This window comes from Tinamus guttatus, unplaced genomic scaffold (genome assembly GCF_059628265.1).
Source record: "Tinamus guttatus ecotype Peru unplaced genomic scaffold, ASM5962826v1 Tinamus_guttatus_pri_ptg000208l, whole genome shotgun sequence".
NCBI classification, from domain to species: domain Eukaryota; kingdom Metazoa; phylum Chordata; class Aves; order Tinamiformes; family Tinamidae; genus Tinamus; species Tinamus guttatus.
Genome location: NW_028288742.1, coordinates 7,527,592 through 7,554,102, shown reverse-complemented (window position 1 = coordinate 7,554,102; position 26,511 = coordinate 7,527,592). Strand labels below are relative to the sequence as shown.

Here is a 26,511-nt window from a genome sequence, read left to right as displayed (position 1 = left end):
GGTTTTATAAAGAACAGTTTATTTAGAGTATGTTGTCAGAGTGAACAAAATTAGCAAACTTCTTTCATCAGGAAGCATATACTTCCTGATGTCTTTGGCGAGATATGTGAAAGGAGTGTCCTTTCCTGAGGCAAACTCCGAAACTGATTGTTCTTCTGTGGCAAAATACTTATTCTTAGTAAATGAAAAACAAAAAGCTATTCAATTGTTTTGTTCTCAGCTTGCAATCAGTGTTTACTTTCTGCTGAAAAAGAGCTACTGGGGTCTTACCTGTTGTTACTAAGTTGGTCCCCAAGACAGAAGAATGAGGGAAAAAGATTGTTAGAAATGGTTTAAAAGTGTGATTGCAAACAGCAATTTGTTCTTATCATCAGTTTTATCAGCCTGTGTTTGAAGGAATGCTTTGAACCATACTACCAAATCTGAAAATAACTTCTTAAATTCCTGAGGAAATCTAAAACAGTAACTTGGATTAAAATTGATTTGAATGGTTGTGTACAGTTTCATACTGTCATATTTCTCCTGGTGATTTTTACTATTGCCTGTTACTTCAAAGAGTGAATAATTCCTGCATTAAGTAGAATATACAAACAATAAATGCAGTACTGAAACTGAAAGGTTTTTCTTTTTTAATTGGGGAAATTGGATTAAAGTTCAGGAATCTTAGAGAAAATTTGGCTGCTTCTCCAAGCTAACAGCTTCACACACTCCTTGAGGATTGTTTTTTTTTTGATAACTACCAATTGAAACATCTGCTATTTTTTTCTGTGTTTTAGATTTTAATTATCTTTTTTCTTTCATTTTGCTTTTCTAGGCTGCTCTTCTGAATATTGTACTAAGGGATTCATTCGCAGCTCCGGAGAAGGACATTTTCCAAGCTTTGATGAACTGGTGTAAACACAACCCCAAGGAAAGCCATGCTGAAATCATGCAAGCGGTGCGTTTGCCCCTAATGAGTCTAACAGAACTGCTGAATGTTGTAAGACCTTCTGGATTGTTGTCACCTGATGCTATTCTGGATGCCATTAAAATTCGCTCTGAGAGTCGGGACATGGACCTCAACTACAGGGGCATGTTAAGTGAGTATCATCTTTGTTTTCTGATTTGTCGAGGAATGTACTTATTATCTGGAGGATCTGCTTAATATTCTTTTTTGTATTTTGTCTATTACTTTATTATGTAAGCTTTTTACAAAAATATCTCTTTATGTACCGTTCTTGACATTGAAATTCCTCAAATAAGTGCGAGAATACGTTTTATTGCAAAACTATGCAAAAATGTATGAGAAACATTTTATTTGATTTTTATTGTTGTTGTCTGTGCTTATACTAATCTAGAAATTATATATAATGTTTACCAGAACATTTTACAAAGGAATCGTTCCTTTGCTGTTTAATGTGTGAATTATAAAAAGCATTTGTCCTAGAGTGGAGAATAAAGTTATAGAATAAACTAGTTATTAAAAAGTTATATTCTATAACTTAGTTATTAGAAAGTATTAGAAAGTTATATTCTATAACTTAGTTACTAGGAAGTTATACAATAGACTTTTATAGAATAAAGTCTTTTAGCAATGCGCTGTAGTGTCTCAGTTATTCAGAATGAGAACTGAAAGGGAAAACTGCTTTCTTAGAACTGCATCTCTCCTTTGCTCTCTCTTTGAAGTTAGAAGTATTGGTATTTAAATATGTGAGTTAATATTTTAAAAATCCTATAATACAAGACATCCTGTTGATAGTGCAATAGGTAAATCCGAAAAAGTTAAATGGTGCCTTATGACTTTATTTTCTGCATAGTTGTGTCTCAATAATACACTTCTCAAGATTTCTAACCTGGTTAAAATCACGGTCTCTAAAGGAATTGAATTTCTCTGTTGCTTTAGTCTTCAGACTCTTGGGGTTTTGCAGAAACACTGTTGACTACTTGCAATTTTGTAATTGTGCAATGCTTCTTTTGGTGCTACAACACAATATAATTAAAATTCTTCAAATTATGTTTTTTAGGTATTAGACGTATAGACATTTGCATTTCTCTTTCCAACCTGGCTAATTGTTCAGGAGGCACCTTTTCATCATTTAGTGTTCAGGGTATTTTTCAAACAAGACAATTAAATGCCCTACCTTTATTTATTTTATAAAGCCTTTCAGTTCTGTATTGTTTTGCTTTTAGAGTTGAGGAATGTTGTCCTCTGTTGTCCTGATGGAACATTTGTTTCTAAAACAATGTAAAATGGTGACATTATCCATATTGATTCAAAGTCGAAGGAGCTAATAGGAAGTTTCCCATTAGCTTCTTCCGCCTCCCCTGCCCCCCAGGGTTCATTTAGCTGTGCAGCATATTGGAAAGTTAAATAGCTGTTTAAAAACACAGCTATGCTGTTCTGCAAATTGATGGTACATGCACAGCTTGAGCATTTTGCCTGGATTTAGAGTCCTTCCATCTCAAAAAAAAAAAAAAAAAAAGTTAAAATTGAACAAACTAAAAATAAAGGACACAAGGGTGATGGGAGGTATGGTGAGAGGCTGATTCCAAGGAGGGACTAAGTAGGACAAAAGTATCTAAGTAGGGAAGAAAGTAGTGACTAAATGGGGAAGGTAGTTTAGAATTCTATAAAATCCTGAAAGGCACTGGGAGTATAGATATCACATATTAGTAAGTGATCACCTCTTACTACTACCTATTAGTAAGTGATCACTTACCACCCTACATGAACCCAAGGGTATTAAATGAAATGCAGGAAGTGAAGTTTTCAAAATGCATTTTGTTAAAAAGCATAATTGCTTTGTGATCATAGTGCTACGTTGTGCTTTGGAACCAAAGTATAGACAATTTTTGTAAAAGCTGGTTTGGGGAGGGATAGAAATTCACAAAATAATCTGTTCTTGGTCATTATATATGGAGATACAATTTATGGCTTAGGAAATTGAGTTGTGGATTACTGGAAACTAAATGGTCATGTATGGAGAGTATCATTCTGCACTGGTTCTCTTTCTGTATTATTTTTTTTTCCTTAAGCAAGTGTTTGTTGCCACCATTGGAGGAAGCAATAAATCTCTATTTTGACTTAGCAGTTGATGTTCAGAATATGTAACTTATATTGTGCGATCATAAATATTAAGCAATTATTTACTTTTCTTCTTAGTACCAGGTGAGAATATCGCAACAATGAAGTATGGTGCTCAGGTTGTAAAAGGGGAGCTGAAATCTGCTTTATTAGATGGGGACACTCAGAACTATGACTTGGATCATGGATTTTCTCGACATCCAATCGATGATGATTGCCGGTCTGGAATTGAAATTAAACTAGGCCAGCCATCAATAATCAACCACATAAGGATACTCCTGTGGGACCGAGATAGTAGGTAGGTAGCAAGCTGGCATTAAAAAGGGAAAGTAGTGATTTTTGAACCTGTCCTAACATATAGATGCTAAATGTTCATAAATATTTTATACAAATGTCGTGATACAATGTTGGGGATGGCACTGACAGTTTTTATTTGAGAGTGTGATTTTTTTTTTTTTTTTTTTTTCTTTCTTGCATGGTTCTGGTTACTTGCACAGCAGGCTGTATATTATGATATTAGATTTATACCACAATGTCTCATTGTATTCTCTGTGTCTTTGTTAAATAGCTTATACTACTAATAATGTTTTAATAGTTCAATTTTCTATTTGCCACTTAGTTTTCAACTGCTTTTATTTGTTTGAATAATAACATAGTGGTCTTTTGTGCTTTTCAGAATCTTTTATTTATGTACTTGCACAAATATTTCTTCAATTTTTGGAATGCAAAGCTTTTTATCATACCAAAATCTTAACATATTAACACTTTTAACAATAACTCCCAGGTAGCTGGTAATGTACATTCTAAAAAAATGTACTAACTGCATCAGTTAATACAAACCTCTCTATTATGAAACTTGTGAAGTATAAACTCTCATGGTTATGTTAGTTAATACCTGAACTTATGTTTCTGCTCAGCTATTTAATATTTTAATGACATGCATGAAAACAAATTATATCTCTCTGAACAACTGAGTGAATGTGCAAGTAGGAAGATTGTAAGGCTCTTTTTATGTGACAGATTGAATAGATTCATATTTTAACTTGCCTTTGCCAAGTTTTTTGCAGTTTAGTAGACAACTCATGCAGGTAGTTGCAAATACTTTTTTATTAAAAGTAGTAAAGCTAGATGCTAGCTGCAAAAGTAATAACACGTTAAAAAAGGTGCCTGTCCAGATTAACAGGTTTATAATTTCAAGATAGGTGTACTTTCTCTCTTTTTAACCATTGTATTATTTTAGAACAGGAAATACTATCTTTTTGCTAAGTTTTATTTATTAATAATATGAAAACTTATTTCAAATATGAGCTGCAATCATTAGTCATGTATAATCTGCATGAATTTTTAAAACATTTAATTGTTTGATGCAAGTTCAACTATTTCAGAACTAAAACTTATGCTTTTTCTCTTTTCTTTTGGGGAAGACTAAAAAGCTAAGCATTTAAAGGTAAATAGGTCACAGGTCAACCAACTAAAGTATTTAAGCAAATTTGAAAGCATAATAGAGACATATTAATACTGAGGAACTCTAGCAGTTTTCAGGGAGGTTGTAAGTGGTAAAATGTTCCTCATCCGCCAGGCATAATTCAGCCAACAAATTCTGAAATTAGGTTTAAAAACAAACAAAAAAGCCCTATTTTATATGATGTGGGAGATAATTTTTGAATAAATTGCTCTATGTCTTTCCTCAGGTTTGGTAGTGGAATATCAGCCAAGGCAGACTTCTAGAATGGCTCTTTCTCATGAGAAAATACCTAGGTTATAGTGATTTAGGATCTAGTTTCAGTGTCATCCTCTTTTTTTTTTTTTTTTTTTTTTACAAAGTTTGATATTGGGTTCTCAGTCTTGGCTTTCTGCCAAACATGTTGCCTGAACTGTCATTTTTTCTCGTGGTAGCTAAGCTGTCTGAGATAAATGCCAAAGGATGCATTTGAAGTACCTACTAAACTTCCAATCAAATATTAGGAGAAATATTCATAATGGGGATAGTCAAACATGAAAAGTCTGCTTAGGGAGGCAATGTGTCTCAATCCTTGGAAGTACTAGATAAGGCCATGAGAAGCCCCGCTCTAAGTTGTCCTTGCTTAGGATATGGGATGGGACCACACCATTTCCATCCTGTTTTATTCTTCTGTTTTAAGAATTGCCAACCACTCCTTTGTATCCTTCTCATGTGGTATGCGAATGATGTAATTTTCAAAGGAGAGATTCTGACAACTGTAGAATCACATTGTACTTTCTTGTTAAATGATCCTTTAAACTACTCATCCTTCTCCCTGTAAAACTCAGGCTTATTAGATAACTGTATATAGATAATACAGATTTTATGTTTTTGATGGAACCACAGATATTAGTTATAAATAACATGCATCTGTAGTAATATGTGAGCTATTACCAATTGAATCTTGTATAAATGTATAAAAGTGTCAGGGAGGCTGAGAAGACTGGCTGTTTAAACTGCGTCTGCCAAAAAGACACCATCCTTAAGCAAATACAGTTATCACACATAATGACGCAAAGGCTTGTATTTGAGGTGTGTGTGTGTGTGTGTGAGTGGTGGGTTTTTTGGTTTTTTTTTTTTTTTTTTTTCCCTCTTTGGTGTGTTTGTAAATTGATAGCACCTTGTAAACTGGTTACAAATTTGTGTTATTCTAGGTATAGTGTTGTGAGGATCCCTGAATTCTCATCACACAGGGGACAACTAGTAACTTTTGGATACAACAGGCATGCTTGTACAGGCTCCAGAATGCTGGAGCCTCATTTTGTCAAATATGCATATGCTAGTAATAAGAAAGTGCTGAAAATAGTGCATTATATATATAAAAAAAAATGTATACTATATTTTAAAATCATTTTTTTGACAATCCATAGGTCTTATTCCTACTACATTGAGGTGTCCATGGATGAGTTGGACTGGATTAGAGTTATTGATCACTCCAAGTACCTCTGTCGGTCCTGGCAGAAGCTGTACTTTCCTGCCCGTGTCTGCAGGTTAGTTCGTCAACATAATGTTACGTGGGTATCGTTAAATAATGCAGATATTGGAATAAATTGCTGGATGTTTCAACTGCATTATGCATTTCTGATAATATGATGTACACAACTTTCATCAATAATCTTAAAGTAGTCTGCCTATCTCAGTGAGTTCTTTTTAACATAAATGTAACTGATAAACTGCAGGCATCAACTATCAAGACTCTGCTGCATCCATCTCTGTGTGCATCTTTCACTCTCAGTTGTACCCATCTCTCCTCTTGTAGCTGCATTCTGAAAACATAATTATGATATTTCTTACTCTGTGGTAGGCACCTTTCCTCGGCTCTGAAAAATTTAAAATGCTTTTAATTACTGATGATACAATTTGGATATCTCTGTTTTTATATATTTTCTGCTGTTAGACTGAAGTAATATTTTCAACCCAGCTAGGGTTAAGGAAACTTGAGCAATGCTTTGTGTAAGAGAAAGCAGCTAGGTGAGTTTACTCATCAGTGGGATGACAGTATCTTTTTAGAGGAGGAACTGGGAGAAACTTTGTGGCTGCCACTGAGCAGCCACTTAAACTGCCTTGAGCTCCCCGGCAGAGAGTGCCAGTCTGGGTTTCAAAGGCACCCTGCGATCTTGAGAATCTGTGTCAAGCACTCAAAGAAAAAAATGCTCTATTTATTGCAATATTTTTTTCTGTAGAAACCCTTTGTTAAGCACACCAGTCCTTGGGATGCCCAAGGAAGGTAAGTGCTTTCTTTCCCAGAGAGACGCCTCCTGACCTTGGCTGCTGCGTGGCAGTTGCAGGCTGCGCGGAAAGTGGGTCACTCTTGTGGTGTTCTTCAGCTAACCCTTTCTCAGCTTGCCTATCCTGTTATGCTGAATGTAGTTAGCTTGTCTTTTCTGATATGGGAAATGCATTTTCACCTTTTCCTTCTGTGTTTTGTGATTCTGATTATACTTTCTACCTTACTGAAAATAGTTGGATTGTGTATATGTCTGATACTCCTTCATTTAAAAAAGAATCTGATAAATCATCCAGCATTGGTGAAGTTCCTTGGGGAGTTTATAGCCATTTTATGGGTGCATGGGAATTTTTTTTTTCCTTATAGACTGTAACTTCATGTGAAGTGGAAAGGCTATTAATAAGGATAGCCTTTTTGCCAACCATCACATTAGCAGAAATATTTGAAACAATCTAGGATTTTGTGGTGGGACTTCTCTAAACTTCTTTCAAAGACAGCCATCCATAATAGCCTTATCTGAAGGTGATAAAGATCAGTTCATCTGTTTCCCCACCCTGTCTTGCTCTCAGTGGGAAATAAGACTGTTAACAGGGATGTTGCTAAAATTGAAGCTATATTTTATTTTGATGCAAGCTCTTTGAGAGATGGAAGGGGTGAATGTTATTTCAGAGGTTCATTTGATGCCAGAACCTAATCATTTTTGGTTGATTTTCTTATCACTTGTTACTACATGATGAGAATTCCTAGTTTGGTTACTGTGGTGTTTTTGTCACATTGTGAGTACAGAAGCAAGATATGAGTCAAATGAGATTATCTTTAAAATGGATTCTTTTAACACTTGTCATTCTGTTTTGACAAATAAAAATTATGTATGCCCGTCAAGGGGCATGAAGTGGATTATGTTTACTGGCCAGAAGAAATTGTCATCAAATTATCAATAGATAATGAACAAAAATCACTCAATTCGAAGGCATAAAACACCTTCTCTCTCCATTTCTAAAGGAAGGCTGTATGTATGTAATGTAATTCAGCAAATCCTTCACATTTATTAGCACTTGATTAAGCATTGGATTGATTTCAAGCCTTATAACCAAAATTAGTGAAGCGTTTGCACTGCTTGACACTGCTTCTGCTATATATTCTTGAGTCAGTAAGCCCCAGTGCCAAGGTTTTCCTTTTCATGGACCACAGTTGTGAAATACATTGCAAACATCCTACTTTGCCTTCTGGCCATTATTTTTAACATTAATTCCCCTGTGGTACTAGTAATATGATTGTATGCTCCTTGCAAGCAACAACTTAGGGAACCTTGCAGAATTTTTTTTTTAGAAAGTTTGTGTACATTGTTGATAGAATATATTCTAATTATTTTTCCCAGTTCCTTTTTTTTTTTTTTTTTTTTACAATACAGGTTTAAGAGGTTGATTTTTATCTGGAAATCCTTTATAATCACTGCAGAGGAAGACTTTGTAGGAATAAAGGTGAATTGAAGCAAGAGTATAGACTGGGGTTATCTGCATTGACTGCAGTTCCTATTTACATGCTTTCTGCAAAATAAGAAAATGGAACAAGACATGTTCTGTACTTGATGTTGAAGGACAGCCTGTTGTGTCTAATGCACTGATGTAGTTATTCATATATTAGGAAAATTGAGAGCTATCGAGGTCTGAACTAGCATGCTCTTCTGAGTTTTAAGAAATTACCTTAGCATTTACATGAGAATAAATACTGATTGTGTTTATTTTTGCTTTCCATTTTGCATACGTATTTTCTCTCCACTTTTTTTTGAAAAACACCTTATCTTTTTCAAGCATGAATCTTCATCCAGTTGCATATCTGCATTTCTCTGTATTCAGTGTACTTTTCACACAAGCTGGATGAGAAAGGTGCCACTCTCTGGCAGGTAATTGCCTACATACATAACAATTTTTATCACAATGAACTAAGACCAATTCAGTCTTTCTAATCAGTCCTTTATTGTATTATATATATCATGCCCTCTGTTGTAACTTTTGATTTTTGGTTATTAGGGACATTGCATAACATCCACATTCTTTTTGCAATTATGGGCAGTGTGTGAAAACTTTTTTGTGGAAGATATTTTTTTAGTTGACAAGGTATCTGCCAAGTTTTCCAAAGTGATTGGATGGGCTCCTAGATCTCAGTAAAATTCTATGACCTTTTACATTCCATATTTCTTCTTCTTAACTCCAACCTGTGTTTTAATAAGTTCAGAATAACTTTTGGCAGCCGTTATCTTCAAGATTAGCACATGAAAAATGGAAGAATAGAAACATAGACTCTATTTTATAGTAAGAAGATGATTTAGACTTTCTCAAGCATGGAAGGTGGTCTATTTGTTATTTGTAGGATGCAATCCCCAACTTAGATACTGAAGCTTTTATTTATTTTATTTTTTTACACTTGTAAGTTTTTGTTGTGATGTTGAAATGCATATTTTTCGTCTATATCTTAACGTGTTTGTTGGTATGTGTCTATTAATCCAACAGTATAACGTCTTTCGTTCATCTGAAAAAAATGAACTCCAAATTCTTGATAATATTAAAACAAAAGAGAATTTAATGTATAGGACTTAGTGCTTAGATGATTATGCTGAATTGTTGCCTCTCAAAGAAATCAGTGACAAACTTCACGTTAGAACTTAATCTTTCATGAATCGTAAGGATATAAGTTCACATACGAGTGACCAGCAATGATTCCTTTTTAAAAAAAAAAAAAAAAAAAAAAGTGAAGCTCTTGTAATGGTTTTTCGGATTGTGATTCTGACCCACATTTTTTTCTTGAAATAAAAAAGCAGCAAATACTTAGGGACAATATCAAGTAAAAACTTCGAAAATTCTCTAAGTAATCCTGTTTTTCATTTGATCCTTTTTGTTTTCTATTTTATATCCTTTTATTGTTTTGCAGTGCATCTTTTTAGTTTCTCCTAATCTACAAATTTTGAAGAATACGTTTAAAATTTTGAAGGTAAAATTTTGAGAGGTTCAAAGTAAATCAAATATAGCCACAAGGTGTCACTATGATGCTACTTTAAAAGACTCTTTCTATGTTAAAACCCTGCTAGTGAAACTATTAGGCCTGGTGTATCCTGTGCTTGTATCCTAAACTTTCTGGGTTTATGGAATGATTCTGGTTGTTTTTGGTATAGAGGGAGCAAGTTGGCTTGCTAAACTAGTTGTGACTTCTCTGGTAAGAATTTATGTTTTCATCTCATGTCAGATGACACTGAATTTTAACTGGAGGAGTACTTTTCCAGGTAGACCAATATGTAATCTGAAAAGTAATGCTGTTTTTGTCAAAAGTACTAAAATCTGAAGAGAATAATGAATGGCAGTGCGGTCAAATTTTAATTTGTATTTGCTATTGTCTTATAGTCTTTGCCAAATGCTGATTTTAGAAAATACATATTGTCTTATTCTTCTTGAAGTGACTAATCAAAACATTCATTCATTATAACTTATCATTTTTTTCTTCTAAAATAACCTTTAGTGTGAGAAACGTGGCAAAAATGTAAATGGGGGAAATTATTCCAATTCGAAAAATGAAAGCCATTGAGTCTAATGCTATCAGTTTGATTTAGTAGTGGAATGACATGAATGAATGCTTAGATGCATCCCCTTTAAAGTACTCAGCTGCTGTAGAAAGCGTAGTTTAGAATTGCTGTTCTTTAAAAGATGCACTCACAGGCTCACAGAATGGTTATGGTTGGAAGGGACCTCTAGAGATCATCTAGTCCAACCTCCCTGCTCCAGCAGGGGCACCTAGAGCACGTGGCACAAGGTGGCATCCAGGTGGGTTTGGAAGATCTCCAGAGGAGACCACAACCTCTCTGGGCAGCCTGTTCCAGGACTCTGTCACCCTCACAGGAAAGAAGTTCTTCCTCACATGGAGAAGGAACTTCCTCTGTTTCAACTTTCACCCATTACCCCTTGTCCTGTCACTGGCCACCACTGAGAGGAGTTTGGCCTCACCTTCTTTACATTCTCCCCTCGTATGCTAAAACATTTTTTCAGCGCAGAGGGAATTTTTCCTTTCCTCTTATTAGGCATTAACGTTATGGGGGAAATGGTGGTGGGAAAGGCTATTACTGGCTGTTTAAGCTATTAGTAATTATACCATTTGTCATCTGCCTTAGTACAGACATCTTTAATTTATATTTTCTTTTTTTAAAAAAGTTCGGGAGATATATAAGAGATAAAAAGTAGTAAATGTTTCAGTAGTAATTCAGGCCTAAACTAAGGTTTTTTGGTAATTGTGTCCAATGTATTTTACAGATAGTGATGTAAAAATGGTGTTGTTTTTAAGTATTGGCTAGACTGCTGTTTTTAAAATTCTGTTCTTCATCTGTGATACCAATGATAATGTAGTCATATATATATATATTTTATTTTTTTGTTTCTTTCTGCTTGCAGGAGCCATTGAAATTAATTACTGATTAAGCAGTAATTTTTCATTTTCGGCCTTGCCAATAGATCTCTGACATCCTTATCCTTAGTAGATGCCCATTTTGCTTCGTGTTCCTATGCTTAGTGATAATAATTTACAGAAAGGTGTTCAGGAATATTGTTCAGTTTAAGAACATGTTGAAGCAAGTGAGTTGTTAACTCACGACTCCGAAGCAATTGAAACACTTAGGTATTTAAAAATAATCTGAGAAGGCAGCAGTGTCTGTGAATCTAATCTTGTACTAGCTTTTTTTAACCAAGTAATTCTGCTTTTTCGCCCAACTCCCTGCAGAGCACAGCATTGTTTAGAGGAAGTGCATAGGCGTCCAGGGGAAGGTTTTGAGCATTGCTCTAACTTTTAAATGCAACTCTAATCCATATCGTGATATAATGGAAAAATAGAGACTAACTGGTTAGCAGAAGCTCTGGCAAAGCCTTCAGAAAGCATTTGAAGAAAAAAAAAATCTTAGAACTGGTTGTTAATCCTCCTGAAATAACTTCTTGCAAATGCTTCACTAATTGACTTTGGACAGTTTTTACTTCATTTGCCACCCTTTGGGAATTCCAGTGGTTGCATAGACAACATGTTTTCTTGATTTACTGAAGCATTGGATGATGTGCAAGTACTTCAGTTCTAACTGTGCAGTTATGCTGACTTGTCAAAGTTCAGGAAAAAAAAAAAAGCTTTGTAAAGTAAATATCAGCTACAAAATACTTGCTAGATGGGACAAATTGCCCCCTCTTATTCGCTGCTGCATAACTAAAATGTGGCAAGTGTCACCTTTGTTGCTGTTTACTTCAGGTAATCAAAGTGCTGTGAGTCATGTTCACCTTCAGTTCACCTTCTCAGTTTAAACTTCAAAATCTTTTCATAGTTCTAATACCTATGTAATATAGCGATAATGTAATCAATACAGGAAAGAGGTAATATCTAAAACTGTAACATCTTAGCTTGTGTTACAGAAACATAATACAAGAAAGTAACTTTGAAGTGTCTTTCCAGACCTTCTAGGGGTCTGACTGAATTCTGAGAAATGAATTTTGTTGTAAATGCACATTTTTTTTTTTTTTTTTTTTGCTTTTGGAGCGGGAAGAAATATTCACTTTCTAGCAGGTGGTGGTAATCCTGAGGTTTCTTTCTTGGCACATTTCCATTGCTTCCCTTTTAAATTTATCAAATACAGAGAAGTGGTTTCTTGAAATCTCCATTTTTGTGGCTAGCTGCTGGTTGTTTATCTTTCTATCTTTCAGTGTTTAAAAATATCTTTCCAGTATGCCTTTAATCAAGCTTTTTTTTTTTTTTTGTTCCTCCCAAGAGAACAGTATAGTCTAAGATATTTCAAACTCTGCAGATCTTCCTTGCAAGCTCAAGAAAGTTATTGTTCTCCTTCTAAGAGTCTTTTATTGATTAAAAGACTCCTTTTTTTTTTTTTTTTTTTTTTTTTCTTCTCACTTTATGCTTGTATACGGGCGATCCGTTTGGGCTTGTATAGAAATTTGTGTTATGTTCATGTTATTATGAACATATATATAATGTTGATAAATAAAAATGTGAGAAAGTGCCTGCCAATTCGGTTTATTGAATATGAATTAAAGTGTTGATATATTTTCTTCATATGCTGTTTGTCTTATAAATTAGAAGAAACAAACTTTTAAAGTGATCTAGATCAAATGCTTCTCATTTTTGACATAAGAAGCATATTATCTGTAACATAGAATTACTTATGTTAGAGTTTCTTAGACTATAAACTGTTTTTAGGTCTTTTTTAACAAATTGTCTAAGTTAACAAATTGTTGATGATAATTATACAGCACCCTAGGTGTTTTGAAGCTAATGTTGCATAAGACAAATTGTTGTGTAAGAAGCATCATCAATTTTTTTTCTGTGAATTCTCTTCTGTGATTTCTGTTACCCTCCAAAAGCTAGAATTAGCTGTGAAAACTTGTCATCATATATTTAACAAAAGAACCTTTTAGAAAAGTAAATTGTATTCTGATAAATTCATACGCATTTTGGTGTATTTTTAGTTTTGTTGTTCAGTGAGGACCATCTGTCAGTTTTTTTAATGTCACTGTGAAAAGCGTCTCTGTTTTTCTTCATTTCAAAACAGATAATAGGATGCATATTTGATGTTGATGTGTATTTGAAACGGACAGTACTACAGATGTGTTAACGTGAAGTGTAAAGCTGATATTGATCTCATTTCCGGATTATTATGAATATTCAAATAGTATGTTTAAAAAAAAAAAGTGAATTTGCTTTTCAATTTCCAAGTTTATGAAGTCATTGGTCAGCCAGTATTAGGCCAAGCCCACTTTTGGAATACTTTGGATTATAAGAATGGTATAGTAAAGTAAATTTTACTGTTAAACTTAATTCTTTGTTGATAAACCTCGGGTTACCTGCTGTGTAGTAGTTCTTTTTGGCTCTTTCTTTACTGAAAGAAAGAAATCTGTGTCTGAATGGGAAAGCTGTAATTTATTTTATTCGGTGAAATTTTTTTCTTTAAAAATTTGTGTAGAACCCATGCTGAACGTGAGTTTGAGCTTGGACTGTACTTGATCTTTCTCATCACAGTTTTAGTTGGGAAGATTAAGCTGATGGTTCTGTTTGACGTGCTAAATGTCCTTGCGGTTTGCTGAAGGAAAAGTTGTCACCTAATTAAAAGCCGACAAACAAAACCCCAAACGGGTGGGAGGAATGGAGGTGGAGGCAGGGAAAAGGGGTGATGGATTCTGTGTGTGTGCATGCCGATGTACTCTGCAGGAAGAACAGCAATCATGAATGCATCAACCTAGGAGAAAAGGTGCCTTACAGTATTGCTGAAGAAAATGACAGGAGAAATTTGCAGGGGGAAGGAAAAGGAAATAGTAATGGTTGGGGCAAAAAAACGACAAGCTATAGGAAGAAACATAAGCATCTGCAGCTGACAGGAATGAGTGAGTGAAGGAAAGAAACAATGAAACAGAAGATTACAAAAAGGAAATATAACATATTTAAAAGAATACAAATTTCATTGCTAATGGGAAAAATATTTTTTAAATATATTGTATTTACAGTATAGATAATATTGTAGTAATAAATCATATGCTTTTTTTTTCTTCCCCAATTACTGCACGAATAGCTACTGATTTTGGAGAACTGTTGATGGCTCCAAGCTCTCTTTGAGATGTAACTGAGTTTAGCATTGCTTAGATTGTTTCCTTGGATTTATAAATGCTGATGCTCATCTACCTTTTTGTCTACTGGAGTTTGTTGGATTTCATTTCCCTTTAAGAAAGGCACCTCAATATTCTTAATTCCTATTCAATAACAGTAAGGCAAGTAAAAATAGGTGCAGCGGTATGCATATATGCATGCAGAGACACCTTTCCAAGTCAAGTTGTTTTCTAGCATCGTTTTTAAGAGGAAGGATTTAATATATATTTAGATTAAAACTGATTTTAAAAGCTTCAGTAGATTGAAACAGAATGAAGAGTTGAGAGAAATTATTGCTGATGATTCCAGTTCATAGTAAATTGTAAGCATATATAACGAGCTGTAAAGAGATGTGACTCTCTATGTCATACTTCATGTTGCCTTTGTAGCTAAGTATGTAAATGAAAGGGAAAATTGTTTCACCGTGGCAAATCTGTATTATTTCCTTAGAGCAAAAATGAGTGAAATTGAAATAATTCACTTGTGAGTGAAACTGGAAACTGTGAATGTATTTTATTCTCTTATTGCAAACTGACATACTGCAGATCAGTAATAAGAAAACGTTCTTTGTATCATCAACAGTTGTCAAAAGCATACTCATGTGTACTGAATTACAGTCAAGAAAAAGTTCACAATACTTTCATATACTTTACCCAGAAGAGCATAAATCCATCATTTTAACAGAAGCTGCTTGTCATCGTTAGAGACTTGTTCAGACTTTAACCCTCTATTAGCTACATTGTGGGAAGTTTCTAGTCACCTTTTAGTTGCTGTGCGTCATCTGATTTTTGGGAAGATACTGAAGGCTCTCTATGGCTCTCCAACTTGTGATCATGCCAGTGTGTTGGCAAATTGAGTGTGTGTGCTGGCGTTGCCAAATCTAGCTCCTGACCTGTCTTTCCTGTTGTTGTGTGTAAATTAATGTTGTAGGAAGACTTGAGGCAAGCAGCCTATTTGGAATGTTTTATTTCCTCAACTGGTTGACATTCTCTGCAAAATTTGCAGAGAATGAGAGACTGTACTTAGTGGTGTCCCACTGTGCAGAAAAGTTGCACAATGCCTTGTGCAAGCTGAGTTTACAGGGTTTGTAGTGCAGATACTTCTACTTTGCTCATGTATCATCAACCACCACAATTTTGCTTTCCTGTGAACTACATGATGACGAAAAGAGTCAACCCTGAACTGTCCGAATCATTCAAGAGGAAGGTCTTGACCAGTTCATTCTGTCAATCTTGCAGGTCGATGCAGATGGCAAAGGAGCTGGAAAATGACCCTCCTATAGAGATTTGTTTGTTTGTTAGTGTTTCTGAGTTCTGACTTGCTGGGTTTAGATTAGTTATTTGTATGCCAGGAATAAATGGCAGTAATTCATTACTTGACAAGAACAGAAACCTACACTTGTTGCTTTGGATCCCTCCTAGAGGAACGTTTTTCTCCTCACTGACAGTGCTGAGACCTCAGGTGACTGTTCTCATGACATCAGATACCCAAAGTTAAACGCCTTGAGCTAAATTGTGTTAAATAATTCCTCTTTCCTTTTGTGTTTCTTTTGTGTGTGTCTGATTTTTATTACAAGCTGAGAACAATGTTCCCAATTTCTATAGATGTGTTTTATCAGTTAATCATATTTTGAGGAAGCGAATCAGGTCAAGTAAAGTAGAAAAGGTGTTGGTAGGATAGAAAAGAAAATTCAGATGTTTTTTATATCTGCTAAATCATCATGCATTTTTCAATAAAACGTTTAGGATGGTTAACTTGAAATAAAAAGTTCAAATTGGAAGTTCTCAAAGACCCATGTTAATCTGGGTAAAAAAACCTTAGTGTTTAGTGACTAAGGAGTTGACCGAACACTGTATTGCAAGCATATTTAGTGCACACTTCTGAAAATTGTTGTTGAAGACTCATTTACATCATTCCTTATGGAAAGCGGCTTAAAGCAGTGTGTGAAATACCAACTGAGTGTCTGCCCAAATTTGCCTATTTCTTTTATTACCATTGGCAACCATGGGACCTCTGAGGTAAAAATGTCATTGAATGATGCATTATTTTGTGTGTAGGAGAGTGACAGGAATGCTGGTTTTGATGAGCTTCTTGAGCATCTATAGGATTTCAGTTCTGTATCATTTACAAATATTTTTGGAATAACTGATTTTAAAACAAATCTTCTCTAAATCTTTACTTCATTTGATACTTTTCATCACTTTGTACTTGAGTATTTAAAAAAAAGAAAGGGCGAGGGGGACATCTAGGGAATGAAGGACAGCCCTTAAAGTAAGGTAAGCCCAGTGGTACAATGTTTAAAATGGCCATTTTGATGACATTTGTAACTTCTTCTTTCTGAAGCAACTTCTGGCTTGCATTGTGTGCAACTGTCATGATGCAATTGGAAAAGTTAAATAAAATTATTCCATTTTGTATTGCCTAAAAAGGAAGTGTTTCACTATGAGGATGATACTTATTATATCAGTTTCTTAAGTGCAGGTGGGAAGAATTGCTATCCATCTAATGGGTTTAATAGCTCATTCAAAACCTTTGGAATAGAAATAATATTTTGCAGCTGAGTAACTGCAGATTAATCCATCAATTCTAGAAACTTCTGTAACATTGGAAAATTGCAATTTTTCCTTTTTCAGGCGTAACTGCTCTCAAATATATTTTCAGAATATCTTTCTTCATTTTAGCTTCATGAACTGATCATATCTGCATAAACAGCTATGTTATGTATTTCAGTCTTCCCATAAGATTCTGTTTTGAGCATTAAAATTGGGAAGTAAGTGGAAAGCTAAAGAAAAAGTGGAGGTCCCCACAGTAATGGCAAGCGATGGAGAGTGCTTTTAGGTAAGAAGTATTATGTCAGGCTGGTAGGTAGACTTGACTTTCTAGTTGTGTCTGCAGTGTGTATATATATGCGTGTGTATATATATGTATATATCTTACTATTTCTAGTAGCCTTTTTGAAGATCTGAGGATTTTTTTTTTTCGAGGCTCTTCCATATATGCTATGTTTTACTTTCACACTTGTCTCCTTTTCCTTTGCAACTTGCTGTTTTTCAGAATCAGACAGTACTGCTCCATACGGACTCTGGAAGAAATGACTTAACTATATTACTGCTATCTGTGGCCATAATATGAAGCCTCCTACTCTTTAGAGGAGGAGAACTTTTATGTTGGCCATATGGTTATTGTGACTTATGGTGTGACTTTATGCTGATCAGTCATCAGTTGAGTGCGAAAATGTTGATCCTGCCATTGCCCGGAATGGGCTGCGCCTTGACTTTGTTAACAGCTCTCCTCCTCCCTGCGGCCTCTCTTAGGCTTTTCTCTTTCTTCCGAGTTTTTGATGCTCTTAATTCTTTGCTGAGCTGACACTACGCTGTAACAGTTTAAAGCAATCTCTTGTTTCTGTTTTTTCATGTTCTTAGTTTATCTTGAACAGCTTAATAGCTTGCACATGTTCTCACATGCTGACCAAGATAGAGAAAAGCACAGCACATCACTATTTTCTTAAGTAAACCTAGGCCAGTGGTCACACTGAAGGGAAGAGGAAGGGGAAAATGAAAGAGGAAGAGTTTTGTACTGGGCTGTGGACAGGCCTTGTTCTCTTTCTGGAGCTGGCTATTGTTAGGCTGTGACAGCACATGAATGTCCTAAGTTAAAAGGTATTTATAAGCATTTTGGATAGCTAGGTGAAGCTAGGGCAACCCTGATAAGAGTACCAACACTAGCTGTTTTAACTTAAGGTAAAAAATGGGTAAAACATGGCCAACAGAATTGGGAATGGTTGTTTGTTGACTTGAAAACTGTGTGATGTTCTTGCTAGCTTTGGTACTATGCTTCAGCAAAAGAAATAACACATGCCTCTTACATAGTCAAGATTATTTGTGTGACAATTTTTGTGCATCTTTTGATGATATAGTTGGATTAGTATGTAAATGCAAGATAGTATAATTCTTGTCAATGTCACCCTGATTTATTCTCAAAGTAACTCTAAAAAATTCAGGCTGATCGTTATTGTATTTATAGGAAGCTAATACTAAATTATTTTTTTTCTTGATCCCAATTTTATGACTCTTACTTGAAAGAATAAAAAAGTAATTTCTTTCCAGATGATAGCTGGCATTCTTCAAAATTTCTTCTAAAATAGAGATTAGCCTGATCAGGGGGATTGAATAAGGTCTTAAAAACTGTGTAGTATATAAAGCTCAGAAGGGATTGGAGGGGGTTTAGAAAGCCTGAGTAGAAAAAGGACATAGAAGGTAAAATAGTTCAAATATGTATACGCATTAATAGGATTTTCCCTCCGTCTTGTCTGGGCTGGATGGTCCTGGTTCTTTCAGCCTCTCATTATGTGAGAGATGCTCCAGTCCTTTAATTGTCTTAAGAAAATTTTCCTTTAAAATTCTTTTAATTTGTAATTATCCTCATTTTTCAGATGGAGAAAGTGAAGTTACTGGCCATTTTGTCTTAGGTTGGAGAGCAAACCAACGTTGGGAAGTCTTAGTATTCTAATGAAGGGTTAGGATGTTGTATATTAAATGGGTGCAGTGAATACAAGTTGCTGGATATATATATATATTTTAACAGGATATAAGATACCAGTGGGAGTAAGAGATGTCGACTGAAGTTGCAGTATTCTTGATTTGCAAATGCAGGATCAATTTGTTGTTATACTATGTTGAAAGTAAATGTGGTATCCCTTTCTTTTGTACAAAAAGATAATCTTCTGGCCAACGGTGAGATTTTTTTTTTTCTTTTCTGTTTTGGTCTTTGACTCCTTTTAGTTAATTCTAAGTTGTTCAGCATCTACTGATTGCTTTTAGCATGATGATATTGGTGATTAACCCCTCTTAGTGTGAGAGATGGTTAAGCGTTGGAGTTACTGCCTTTACAGAGTCAGAAACCTGATGGTAGCATATTGCAGTGACAGAGTTAATGGTTAAATAGAAGTGGAAGAGTGGCAAGAGAGAGAGGAGGAGTAAGAAATTGTGGTATCTTTTTAGAAGTCTGCTGTATTTCTGCCTGCGTTGCTCCTATGGGATTTTTCTACTGAGTGCTAGAAAATCAGCAAGCTCTTCTTGAAAAACCTAAGATGAAATTACTGCCATAAATTTTTATTTTTTTGCTTGGTGTAAAACCTTTATTTAGATGGGGAGAGTTTATTACTAGTGTTTGCTTGGCATAGCTAAGTTCAATTAATTTCAGATGACAAGCTCCAGGGTTTTTCTTCCTTCCCCCGCCTTCCCAATATGTGGAAAGTACAATTTGTTATTGGTTTGCCTTGGGCTCTTGAGACCTCATTAAGGGTCCAGAAAAGGGTTTCTGTCTCTACTGTTTGACATCTTTCTGTTTTCTGCTGAGCTGCGGCCGTTTGCATTCTCACATGGAAAGGAATATAAGGGCTGGAGGATGTTATGTGTGTATTGCTCTTGCCTATGATCAAAACGATACCAAATTAAAAAGCTGTGGATCTCTAGGCTCTAATATTATACTAAAATTTGCAATGCAGAGGGAGATCAGCTTTAAGATGGGAATGTAAGCAGGAAATCTCATATAATTTTTGTTCTGATGGCTTATATGCAGCATATACCCTTCAAATACTAAAGAAAGATATCAGCAAAACATGTTTACTCACATTTCTAAGATATTGCCTGCTACCATTTTCAAGTTACTATTCTAGTCAAAATAGTTCAAGAGCACTATTTATGATGAAAAAATTAGGCTTTTTAGTCTGCACAGAAGTTCAGCGCTTGCTATATTGAAGCAGATAGCATATACATATGATCTTTTTATCATATGTCTATAGTGTATTTTCACAGCAAAAATACACCTGTGACAGGTGTTCCATTAATAAAATTACTGTAACATAAGATTTAGCATGAACTGTAGACATTGCATCTTAGTAGCCAACAAAATGACATATCTAATGTATTTGAGCCCCACATAGGGTAATAAATTTTGATTTAAAGCATTTTACCAAGATAACTAAGAGGAAAATAAACTTAATTACTTTATCCTCAGGTGTTATCTTTTAATAAAATAAGGAAATTAACTGCTTGTATAATGTTTTCTTTTTTAAAAAAAAAAAACAAAAAACAGGCGGGTAATAAATAGAGACATGATTCAAATTTTCAGTAGCAGCATAAAGTGCCCTCCCCACACCCCAACAGACATATATACCTGAAAATACACACACGTGCATACATACAACACATGCAAGGATTTTTAAAACCTAATGTCAGGAATATTAAACAAAAAAGTAATCTTCTACAAATCCATAAATTGCATTATCTTCCCTTGTATGTAATACTCAGCTTTTTCATCAATGTAACCCTCCTTGTAATTATGAAGTCAAAATTATGATCAGACAGAGAATGCTACTCAGGGAAAATCTACACTGTTGAGAATAAAAAGCTTTTTGCAACTCTGCTGTTAGAAAAGGTACTGTTTGGAAGACCAGTAAATTCCTCTGCATTTCTTGCAGGCAAAAAACACCCTTAAACCTGAAAAGAAATTACTGGACTCAGCATCATTAGTTTTCACAAAAATGATAAGATTTGAAATACCTCAGTGAGACACTAAAATAGTTTGGAAAAACAAAATAAATGAACCAAAACCCCCAACCAACCCTTTTCCTAGATAAACACACACGCACACATATATATATATATATATGTATGTATATATATTTCCTCTGAAGTGAGGAATATATATTTTGGTTTGCTTTTAGCTAGAAAGAGCTTGGCTCATATGAATTTACATTATACTTGAAGTGGTCAGATCTTTAATGGGTTAAAATTTTTCTAAAGACCTATGTGTTTTGAAGACATTTGCCCACTAGAGAGTGCTATGCAGTCACTGAAGTTTTCTCTCTTCAGAAGAAAAAAATCTTCAAATGCCTTTTTCCTTGTTGAATATATAAACAATTTATATTTCTGAAATGACAATTCAATTTATACTTAGCAGACTTCAACTGCAGGAACTTATTTAAATGGCAGTAGTGGCTTCACTGTGAGTTATTTACATGTTTAACATAATTTAATTGAATGAATATTATTCTTTGACTTCCAAAAAATATTGGAGATGTGCTTGGCATCCATCCGTTAGCATCTATGTAACAGTTAAAAACAAACAGAAAAAAAAACAAGCAAACAAGAAAACAACACAAGTCCAAACCCATACCTTGATTCTTCAGTCAGATTTGTGAGAAGTAGGATGGAAAGAAAGTCTGAAGGAAAATATTTTTTAGACTGTTTGGATTGTTTTCTCATTTGATTCATTATTTTCTTTCTCATTTTTATAATTCTTTGTGTTAGTTCTTTAGTAGATGTGCAGCCACCATTGGAAACAGAGTTAAATAGCTGTTTCCCCTATAATGTAATTTTTCAGGCCTCTGCAAAATCTGTGTTCTATAGGCTTCCTAAAAATCTGTACGCTCCTTCTGCTGTGTTTGCTGAAATAACAAAATTAGTGTAACTGCCAAACAAGGGACATAAATGTTGGCTTACCTGATGGTGGCAGCACTTCAATTCCTATCTCCTGTTGCTAATGGAATAACTTCAGCATTCAAGCCTAGAGATCTCATCAGCAGTGTCTTGCTATTTGGAGCCGATTCAGCTAATAAATGCACCCAGCTTAAGTCTTTTGTCCTATTTTTCAAAGGTTTGAATGTACACTCTGAAATTAGACAGCTGTTATAATGTTGTAACAGTTTTGGTCACTCTTCCTATTTGAAATGTACTAGTTGGCACTGTGGGAGTACTTGTATTATAGTGGTCTGTTATCAGGAGCCCATAGCTGGGACTCTTCAATCCCTAGACTTCAGTTAACTTGAGATGCTTCATATGGGCAGGCCCAGGAGTCAAAATGAAGGCTAGCTAGGTGGTCTGATTCACTGAAGGGAATGTTTCATATTTTGCAAAAGTACAGTATTCCGGCCAAAATATCCAGCTGTTCTCCTGAGTTTAAGAATTTCTGTGGGAGAAAATATTTATATCATATGTCCTTTTTCATTTTTCTAGCTTTTCCAACAAGATCTTCAGCCTGGCTTTAATCTTTGTTCTGTTTCTGTGCTGTTTTCCAAAAGGTTCACTCTTTCTATTTTAATTACCTTCAGAACTGCAGTAATCAGGAATCTTTCAAGTCCCCCTTACTGAAATGCCTTTTATAGGTACCACCCATAATCTTTAGCCTAGGTGAAGAACAACAACCGTGTTGGTAATGCCACCTCTGATAAGAAATCCATCTTTGTTTGACGGATTGATGGATAAACTATAAATTGTGATGTATTATCCTAAATGCTTTAAATATGTATGTTTTAATATTGCTGAAAGAGATTCTTTTTTAAATATAGTTAGAACTGAAATGACATAGGAAGAATAGGATTGTTTGTATTGGGGGGAAAAGCTAATGAGTTTTATTATTAAATTTTGTTACGCATCTCCACATACTTTTTAATTATGTATTTTAGTGTCATGTACGTGTTATGTTGCTTCAAAAACATTTGTATTGCAATTTGTCTTACAATATTTTGTAAAATTTTGGAAGGAAATTCCTACTTTTCCCTTTTTTATAGCGAGACAAAAAGGGAGTGTAAGATATATCTCTAAGATACATCAAAGTCATATTTTTACTGCGTTTAATGAATTAGAAGTGCTTGGGTACAACATTGTAAGTAGAAAGCCAGGGCAGCTGAAGTAGCGGACAGCGTGTAAAACATACCTGTGATGCTCCATTTAGATCAGTTGGTTAATATGGTGGTCTGAACAGGATTTATTTGGAAGTGCAGCTGTCAGACTTTGTCATAACCAAATCAATCCACTTAGAGCAAGCCTTGATATCCGAATTGCACTCTGCATTATTGCCTGTTGATGCGTCTGTTGGATCTCTGTTGATGACCCTTTGAACTCATGTTTATTAGGGTGCCAGAGAAGGAAGAATATTCTGTTTAAAGTGGAAAAATAGGAATTGTCTTGAGTGCGATTCGATACTTTACCTTAGAATCCCTATGCAGTTTCATACAAATTACTTAGCAGTCATGTTCCACCTTCACCGTATGAATTTTGCTGCTTCCCTGCTTTGAACTGGCTCTGTGAGAAGAAAACATTTGACATTTTGTGGTGGGTGAATAGCTCCTCTGCGTTTAAGCTCCTGAGATGTTCCACTGTTACGGTAAGGCTTCCTGATTGTAAGAAACTGTTTATTCTGTACTATTTTGAAGTAATTTTGAAGGTTAATTGTTTCAGAAGCTTACATAGCTGTATGTGGAAGTGCAGGGTATCTGTCTTGAGTTAAATAATGGGGAAGTGGAAAAGAGGAGTAGATCTTTTCTGCCACTCTTGGGGGAGCATACTCATCTCTTTCTGTGGTGCTGGCTTTGGTGCATTCCTGGTTTGCTGTTGGCTCAAGAATCTTCAGTGAGGTTTGCATTGTACGTAGATAGGACCATGCTAAATGTCTAGATTCAGGATGGGCTTTAGGACTGTTGTTTCCTAGACTAATGAAAACCCAAGTATCCCTTGAAAGTGATCATGAGTAGCCTTAGCCAGTCTATGTAGAAGAAAGCCATCGGTCCTCTCAAGGCTTTCCTGAGGGATGGTTCTTTTTCAAGGGACTAAGCTGTTGGACTTGCTGCAGAAGAAAGATCCTTGGATAAACAACAGCTACCTTGGGCAAATAACTGTATGTGGTGAGTCTGCTGCTAAGGGGAGAGAGAGGCAGAATTTTTTTCCTATCATTCGAGTATGGGTTTTCCCTAGGAAAGTGATAGGAGTTTAAAGCAGTCCTTAACAGAGACTGTTAAAGTATTGTCCCAGTGTGCATGAAGAAATTAATATTTTTTAGCTAGAGGTTAATGTGACAGGGTGTGTTAGAGAGAACAATTCTTTTGACTGAATTTAATATTTAATAATAAAATGAACATTAGGTAGAAAAAACAGGTAAATTATCATGCTTTCATCCCTCTTTTATCCATGACCATTTTCAGTGTTAGAATTTTGCTCTCTCCCCTTACTCTCCATTCTCTGGCCAAACAGAAACAAGACCATATAAGCATTCATAATATGATTATTTTAAAAACTGGTTATGTTTTGACTAATCCTTAGGCTTTCTTACATTTTTATTTTTCTGTCCTATCCTCTGCCCAATTACAAGCCTCAGATTTTTTGTTTGATATTTGATACTTGTTTCTTCATGATAGAAATATCCCAAGGAACTGTAGCTGAATTGATTTTAATTTCTTTACTTTCTAATTTTACTTTTACTTTATTTTTTGGTAAGTGTAAAAATGAATTTACTGTTAGTTGTGGAAGCACTTTATTCAAAGTGTATTCAAAGTGTAATGGTGGAAGCACCATTAGTTGTGGAAGTCAGTTTTTCTTTTGTTGAAATATGAGATGTATGCCAGTGTGGACCATTAAGTCTGGTATCTTGTTTTCTTTGCTTTTAACTAAAAGATTATATTTTGAGATTCACACTTCCATCTGAATTGCAGCTTTGCAATTATTGTGGAAATAAACTAGAAGAGATGAGCATGCTTTCAGCATTATGTTTATCATCAGTTCCTCTGGTTTCTGAGAACATTCATTTTTTCACAGACCTTAAAGGAAAATTTTCAGTAGTAAAAGGAATATCAAAATTGCAATAACATAAGTAGCCAGCATTATGTAGGAAAAAATAAAGGAAGAGAAAGGAAGAAGATTAGGCTTGGGTTTCCAAGATCCCTTGAAACAGAGTCAGAAAAAAACTCTTTGCATATTAGAACTGAAGTAAAAAAGAATCTCTTTGGTCCTGCTAATTATTTAGGGGAACTCTCTCTTGTGGTCTTGGAAAACCCCAAGCCCCCTGAATTTTAGGGCTTCCTCCGCCCTCCCCCCGGGTCGCACCCCCCCCCCCCCCCCCCAATGTGGCAGCTCTGTTTCACGTTGTCCTTATGTGATGGACATGTTCTTCTTAATGTTTAACTGCTAAACTGTCACAAGTTTTTGAAGAAATTAACTTTTATGGCACTACTAAACGACATTTCTGGACCGCTTTATGGGCTTGACTCCTTCTAAGAGCTTGCCATTAAAGATGTTTGTGATAAATAAAAATCTTAGAGCCTTTCCAAAGAAAGTAGAAATTCTGCTGATTAGCTTCTATGCAATTTTGTAGGTTGACAAGGGGATCGAGGACTTCAGCGATTTTCATTAACCATTCCACTTATTTGTCTGCTTTTGCATCTTGCAGTATAGTATCACTTCATAACAATAAAATGGTTTTGTAGGACAAGCTTCTAAAGCATTCAGACAAATTACAGATGCTTCCACCCTTCTCATCTGCTTTTATATTTGCTGTGATCTTGTAAGACAACTGAAATGACTTTTGCCTTATAAAGTCAGGATTTGTATCGTTAACCTGCTTTATGACAACAGTATAACAGCCATATAACTTCATTCCTATCATAAATACAAAGTGGGAATGGATGCATTCGCGCGCTCATGTAAAAACCTTAGAGTTGCATATGCGTTTTGCTCAAATTAAAAATTGAGTCACTTGCTGCATTATATAATGAAAACAGTATACATGAGAAGTTGATCAAAAAAGAATTTATTGTAAGGATGCTAGAAGTGCTAGCAGCCTAATACACAGTGTTTTTCAGCCCCTCCTGAAATAAAGACAAAGCTATTTTTGCCCATCTGTCCTGCCATTCTCATTGTTTTTACCCATTCTTAAAATACTACCTGTATCTCAATTTTGATGGTTAACTTAAAATTAAATTTTTTTTTTGTATTTCATTGGTGGTATTTCTCTACATCTATTTTGTAGTTTAAAACTAGCAATATGGATAACATGTCTTATTCTTGATTTGGTTTCATGGTAAATATCTTACCGATACCCCAGGTACGCATAGACAGCTTAAAAATAAACCAAAAAGCTTCACTTCTGCAAGGCAGAAACATTTTTCAGCATAAATAAAAGAAGCAAAGCAAAATCAGAAACAACATTACTCATTGTGTAACCTTTGTATTTTCATTAAATAGCACCTGTGGATATTTTGAACTGCAAAAATGAAGAAAA

The 26,511-nt window shown here is 35.0% G+C and overlaps 1 protein-coding gene across 1 annotated transcript in view; it reads left to right on the top strand.

Annotated features, from left to right (window-relative positions):
- BTBD9 (BTB domain containing 9) overlaps positions 1-26,511 on the top strand; it is a 108,037-nt gene that overhangs the window by 7,412 nt on the left and 74,114 nt on the right. The window contains exons 5-7 of the mRNA XM_088524256.1: positions 815-1,079; positions 3,143-3,362; positions 5,936-6,055. Coding sequence (XP_088380382.1) covers positions 815-1,079; positions 3,143-3,362; positions 5,936-6,055 — 605 coding nt within the window. The remainder of the gene's footprint in view (positions 1-814; positions 1,080-3,142; positions 3,363-5,935; positions 6,056-26,511) is intronic.